Raw genomic sequence first — 6,839 nt, 5'->3', positions numbered from 1 at the left:
ACGGCTTCGTCACGACGAGGAAGGAAATAGACGGCCATGTTGTATTCGAGGGCGGCGAGTATCACACGAAACAGCCAGCAGTATGTGATTTTCGCATAGGAAGAAGACGAGAAAATGCCAGTGCGGATTCTCCCATTCCGTGATTTCCAAGACACGTTGAAGGGCTTTAGTCGGAAAAGCCGCGGAGGACGGAATCGGGACGGAGTCGGATTTTGCCGAAGATGCCTTCCTTCTGCCGCCATCACCTCAATTCCACCCCGGTATGATTAATGCTCGTTGTCGTCCTTTCCTCAAAGTCTCCTTTTTATCTCTGCAATCGTTTAGTCTAAATAATGTCTCAATGTCCTGCTTCTCCGCCGAACGACGTTGCTTGATTTTTCTGTGTAAAGCAAGATCTCGGGTTGAAAGCACGTATTTTTGGGGAGAAACGTACGCGGCAGCTTCTTTGATTGTTCGTTTTGATGCTGATAGTGACTGATTCTCAGGATTCCTGGATCGTAAATTCGGCCCTTCGTGCTTTTATGTTCTTCGTTTGGGCGCTCCCCACCTCCTGCTACTCTCATTAATATGGACGTATGGAGGAATAACGACAATCAACCGTCACAGCGACTGCAAGCTCAGTTCTTCGCATCATACGAAATTTTGAGCTCAAACCTTCGCCGCCAATCAGTGAATACCGATTTACAGAGGGCATCATACAGTATTGGTTTTAGGACAGCGTTCACACTGAGTATGTTTGCCTATTTTTCAGTCTCTAGCCTACTCTTGACATAGCTCTCTTTAGCACCTCCCATAATGTTCCGCCTGCTGCGCTATATTCACCAGAGGGTCATGCGCGTCTTTGACATCAGCAATAGATATCAGCCTCCCTGTCTGATACTGAGCTTGTAGCCAGGGAGATCGCTGCTTTCAGCACTCGCGATGTACATATCAGGAATACCGGACGATGATTCAAGAGGATGCAGGACATTGTAAAGGGGAGATAGGGTCGCCAGTATTGCTTATCGTGCGTCCACAGAGGCTTGGCGAGGAATACAGCTGTTGATAAGGAGCGTCACCAGCAGGCGACCATCTGGGGCGACATATCACTGCGATATGCCCGGGCGCGCGAATTACGTGTATATGATAGAGCTCTGGACGCTGCTCCTCCCGCCGATGAAGAATATCGTTTGGAGACTGGCTGTAGAGTGTGCCGTTGATGCCCGGACTAACACTTTGAGGGAGGGATGTGTGATGTTGCTCCTGCACTCAAGGACGAGGCGGTCCGGTTTGATGAGTATGGCTGGCTGAAGAGGAGGAGGAACAGCTAGCTAGGACGAATAACGAAAGAGAAACGTAGAGGAAAGCAGCAGTAGTGGCGAGTCTTTGCTATCCTTTAAGTCCAACGAATTGACTGCGAGGCCAGTACTATCCGTGTCAACCTTCCAAACGATGCCTCTTCCACCATCCCAAGACGCTTTTTTGCTTCTAGTGCCACCTATCCTCAATTCTCTTTGACCAGTGCTACAACTATTCAGGAATTGTGTATCCATCTAGCTTGAGCAGGATTGCGACGTTTTCCAATGAGTGAGTCTTCCTTTTTTCATTTACCGTCTGTTCTGATTTGGTTGATTGATTAGATGCCTACTGGCGACTTTACCGCCGTTGAGATAAGCTAGGCGGAATCCTCGGGTGTTATATGAACCACGCCACTCTCGTCCGTTCACGAAGCTTGCACCAGGGTGGTGCGAGGACGGGATCAGTGTGCCAATCACTTGGAGGTTCCTTCTTCTCTTATCCACGTCTTCGAACTACGGATGATGCGATTATATTTGAAGTTCCGTCATACTAAATCACGTCTTGGGTCCGTGTGCACCTGGCATCCGGGCTACTGCTGCCTTGATTGGGAATCTGACCCGGGATTTCTTTCCTCGCTGTGATTCCGTTTCCCTGGTCGACCTCAAATTGTGAGGCTGACGTTCCCATAGTTGCCTTCGACTGAACAACTGCCAGGGACTTGAACATAACGCTTCGCCTTTCAGTCGTTATAAGAGAGGCTAGCTGTGTTCGGCTGCCAGGGATTACACGAGTGAGTCAAGAAATTAAATTCTTGCTCGTCCTTTATTGATTCTATATTAGATTAATTCCTTGTACAAGCTCATGGTCGTCGCTTAGGGTTCCGGCGCTCTTCGGTATCCATCCACTTTCGGTGTCATCATTTGGACGCTACTCGGATTGATCTTAAGCGCAGCTGATCCGACTCTCGGTCATTTTTCCCCATCTATGAGCGACGCAGATAGCCTTTGTTTTGGGTCAGTTTTTGCGTGACCCCATATCTCACTCCTGGGGTGCAGAGTATCGAATTACGACGTACGCATCGTGTATGAAACCAACGTTGCTTGCATATATTTTACAGTACGTAGGTATTGTTTACTTTGGTGACGGCTTTTCTCATTCACAGTACGCTGTTTTAGAATGCATCACTTTATGTCGTAATTGAAAACCACCATGTATCTAAGTCTTCGATTCGGTGCACACTGTACATGGCCGGTCATGCGTGAAGTATGAGACGCGCAACACCATGAATTCGTTGAAGGCCATCATCTCTGCCGTAAAGGAAGAAACGGAAGAGCCGTATCCCGCATCTCTCATCAATTTCTGCCCATGACTTGCCGTGGGGTATTCAAATCCGGCATATTTTATAAAGACCGCTTGTTCAGAATACGCCGGAGTTTGCTGATGCGTGAGGTAGCTGCTCCGAACCATACACCCGGCGCAAACGATGCAGTGGAACTCGATAAACTGGCGCATGGACATTAAGCAGAGTCGTTTTTTGCTCACTCAAGCGAGATCAGAGGTAAGAAGTACCAGTACTATACAATGAATATGTTATTAATGGCCCTTTCCCTACACTGTCAACTTTGCCGCAGTCCATCCGGACGGAAATATATGAGACTGATCAAATCCTCCCGGCGCCAAAACTCGTACCATCCCACAAGTATCACGCTCCCCCTGATGATTGTCGGCGAGCCACGGTTTAATTTCCCCCACCTCGTCGGCTATATCAGTGATTCTCTTTATTGAAAGCTTCGGAACTTTTGGATTTTTGCGAAAGGAGACCTCAATTGCTAGAGAAGACCGCTCTGTGACGGAGAACTCGTTCATGTAGTCAGATATGAATGGTAAAAGAGTCCGGTCGTGTTTGATAATTGTGACTTGAGCGAGGAAAGCGAGGTATTTCCTATCCTTCAAGGTAACCTTGGCTGATATGATTACAGTCGATTAGAATCGCCCAGGGACTTTTAGCGCGTTGGAACTCACATTTGATACATTTAGCTTTGTGCTCCGTTTTCCAGTGTGTCCGTTGGCACAACATAGAGCAATACTGGACGCTTTCACACTTGGAACAGCATTGCATATTCCTTCCATATACACGTCGGCACTAGATAGAATACAATGAGGAGAGGTCGGCTCGTTTGAACAATAGAATGCCTACCGCAAAGCAAACATTGCGTAATTTATCACAGTTCCTCCTGATCACATAATACTTTCGAGCGATCGATTTCAGATCTGACCAAGCGCGAACAATTTCTGCTGTATACTCTTTAATGTCCACAATAACACCTTTCTTGTCCAAAGAGATGATAGAGCGAATAACACCGTGGGCGACTGATCTGTACGAGGTGTAGAGCATAATGGCGTCCATTATCGAGGGGATGGCATGCCGCACGCTAAATCTCCTGTCATATGGGAGCAGAGGCCAGACACGTAGCAGTAGCACTAAAACGCGGCTATCGACCAATGCAAGGATTATAGGTAAGTTGGAATGCGAGAGACTGGCGCGTAAAAAGTTTACTGTGCTGCGAAACCAGTTCCAAAGTCCGGAATTACGAGTAGGTCGAAGGTGGATGATCTTGCCAGCGAATCGGCGCATAAGACTGCATATAAACTGTACACTCTTCTCGTGTATCACCGCTTCTGATAGAATCGGTGATTTACATATGACGGTCATGAGGTCCATCGGACAAGAACCGCGGAAGGCATCATCGTCATACCCATCGCCTTCAACGTAATCCTCCAAAACCGAGTCGAAGCAAAGCTTCGCTGTCTCCACTGGGTTCACTTCTAGTGTGGACCAGCCGACCCATCGTGTTTCGTCCATAAAGAGAAGATTATACAATAGGCAACTCATGTGACGCCGGGTGACATGGCAGCGTGAGAGGCATGACTGACGCCAAAATTCAACAAGGTAAGGATGTAATGCATCGTCGGTGGAGATCAATTCGTAGTATGAGGTCCTTCTGGCGAGGGATTCCAGGCACATGGCGGTCACGGTCCTCACAGTCGTTAAATCCACGCCCGACCCCGACGTCAATCCTGACACGGAAGGATTCTTGGATGTGCATACAGAGATGAAGTGGAGACTCCAAGCGCGTATCCCTGGCCATAATATGCTGAATTCCGAGTGCATTTCTGAGAATCCCTGGGTCCATCCTGGTTGGTAGCCACTGTGTAGACCCCTACAGATGGTTCGAAAACAAGCTATTGCCATGATAGTGGACGGAACGTTTAACGAGTTCTCATTACGCGAGGGAATTTTGCTGGGGGAAAGGTGGTGTTGGAACACATCAATGTACGCCGGGAGTATCTGATCGTCTGGAACCTCGTCTAAAACGGAGACGGAACCGTACATTGCTTGTTTCTACGCACAGAATAAGTACAGTTGGGACAGAATGGGAAAGCGACGACAGACCCTTCTTTCAATTGCCTCATCAGTAAGCCATGCTCTTGCGGGTATATCAGGGTTGGTAGTCATCGAGAAGTGCTCCTTCGAAAGGACTGGAAGTGACTGAGGAGTAAAAGTCCAATGTAGTACGGATGAAAGAGGCTTTCGGAGCGGCCATGGAATACCCTTACGCTATTTTTATTGGCACTACCGAGCTGTTTCATCATCCCAAGGATCAACGTCAGTAGAAACGGGCATCTCCTTGGTTTGTAGCGGATACGCTCACCGGGAGGAGGCTGATAAATTGGTGATCCGACTGATCTACTCTATTCCAATACTTGTCGTTCTCTTCTGATAAGACATCAATAAGGAACTAAGATCATTGTCCTGTGCACCGACATGCTCCCACACCACGGTTACTACGGGATACCATTAGCGATAATTGGATATCATTTCTCTGTTGTTGAAGAAAATGAATCCCTGGAAAATATGAGTACGTGAAAAAGACGCCATCATGGAAGACGAGTAACTATCGGAGTTCAGAACTAGGCACATGTTGTATCTTCGAGCCGGGGGAAATCCAATTAGTCAGGCTGAGCCTCTGAGACGTCCAATTTTGTTTGTTCTTACCTATCTCCGACATGATCTTATCGATATACAAGGTTGGTCGTGCATGTTCGATCTTCATACGGAGTTAAAGCTAAAAGATTCCCTATTTGTTCAACTAGCTCCAGAAGCATGGATGGACCAGCCGTCGGGCATATCCCCTTATTTACGATCCGGGAAATTGGTGTTATATGCGCCACTCTCACCATCACTCTGACTGCTTTCTATAGCAATCGGTTTGGCATCCGTGTCAAGCCTGAAGTTCGATTCTCAACCTGTTCATACTATCATGTCTCCAGACTTTGCGTTCAACGTGTTCATGGCTGGCTACTCCTCCGTCTGGGATTCCATGGTTCATGCTAGCACCGCGGTATATCGTAGGATGCAAAGATTGGATAGCGTGCGTGTCTGCTGAATACAACTGAGATTTCAATAGCAGCTGTGTAGATTCAGATGTAGTATAATAGCTGTCCGCGACAATATTGTGGGTTCGATTTCCTCTTTCTGAAATTTGGGTCAACAGTGTTTCATTTTGAGACAAGTTTGTACGCCCTGCAAAGGATATTGGACGCTGAAAGACTCGGTTTTAGTTATTCTGAATTGTCCAGTGGTCATCATATACAATGAAGATCTCGAATTGGTGGGCCATTCATTGCGCGGTTTTGATTCGCCAATGAGAATACCAGCTAGTACGACCTGCTTATCGTTATGAACAGCTATCCATGTAATAGAAACAAGCTGTGTACTACCTGACGAATCACCTGTAATCAATTAATTCGACGGCACGATCGGAGAAGAGTGTAAATTTGTAATTAGCAGATGAGGTTTAAATCCCATTTAACATAGTGGAGACTAAGAAAGAAAGTAACGAATGTTTACATCGATGGAAGAACTGGCGTAACTTTTTTCCACTTCAAAATCCCGGGAGTTGTCGCCCTAGAAAAGTGTTCGTCAATGTGCAAGTGACGATGAAAGAAGAAAACGCAAACAGGGACGGAACCTGCCCGAGGGTTCTGCGATCTGTCCAAGTTGTGGGAGATGATAACATTTCTTCGATGTCCAAGGCCAGTATGTGAAATGACGTAGAGAGAAAAGCACGTTGTAGCTTAGGAACCATTGGCGAAGATGAACAAGTATAAGAATGATCGTCGTTTTTACGAAAATAAAGCCTCTCTGAGATACCGGGATATCCAGACCTGACTACGGGCTTATTAGGTACCACGAGAAACGAGATATGGAACGACAAACCTGAAATTTCCCTCGGTAGGGCTCCCAAAAGAAAGTATGCTGTCACTGAGTACATAAGCACTAAGATAACGATGAGCAGGGGTCGTGGTGTCTTGAGACTCCGCATCGCAGCCTTCAGTTTCAGACTCACTTGACGACATGAAAAGACAGGGGGACAGGATGTGAAGGAGTGCGGAAATAAGCGGTGTTGCATCAAAGTGACAATGCGTTGGAAAAGACCAGTACTTGAACGATTCACGAATCTCACATCCATCCACAACAGCTGCGGAGTCGACCTCGA

The 6,839-nt window shown here is 47.0% G+C and overlaps 2 protein-coding genes across 2 annotated transcripts; both read right to left on the bottom strand.

Moving 5' to 3' along the window:
- Positions 1 to 2,562: 2,562 nt before the first annotated feature.
- Positions 2,563 to 5,219, bottom strand: EV420DRAFT_1771550 (uncharacterized protein). The gene is made up of 4 exons (XM_060481096.1): positions 4,733 to 5,219; positions 3,476 to 4,681; positions 3,301 to 3,421; positions 2,563 to 3,242 (listed from the first exon to the last, which is right to left on the bottom strand). The coding sequence occupies exons 1-4, from the start codon at positions 4,793 to 4,795 to the stop codon at positions 2,887 to 2,889; spliced, it is 1,746 nt and encodes a 581-aa protein (XP_060321518.1). The 5' UTR covers positions 4,796 to 5,219; the 3' UTR covers positions 2,563 to 2,886.
- Positions 5,220 to 6,143: 924 nt separating this feature from the next.
- On the bottom strand, positions 6,144 to 6,808 carry EV420DRAFT_1600781 (uncharacterized protein). The gene is made up of 3 exons (XM_060475005.1): positions 6,690 to 6,808; positions 6,560 to 6,619; positions 6,144 to 6,511 (listed from the first exon to the last, which is right to left on the bottom strand). The coding sequence occupies exons 1-3, from the start codon at positions 6,697 to 6,699 to the stop codon at positions 6,225 to 6,227; spliced, it is 357 nt and encodes a 118-aa protein (XP_060321517.1). The 5' UTR covers positions 6,700 to 6,808; the 3' UTR covers positions 6,144 to 6,224.
- Positions 6,809 to 6,839: the final 31 nt, after the last annotated feature.

This window comes from Desarmillaria tabescens (genome assembly GCF_030435595.1).
Source record: "Desarmillaria tabescens strain CCBAS 213 chromosome Unknown EV420scaffold_233, whole genome shotgun sequence".
NCBI classification, from domain to species: domain Eukaryota; kingdom Fungi; phylum Basidiomycota; class Agaricomycetes; order Agaricales; family Physalacriaceae; genus Desarmillaria; species Desarmillaria tabescens.
Note: the sequence above shows the minus strand (reverse complement) of the source record. Positions and strands in the feature narration are given on the sequence as shown.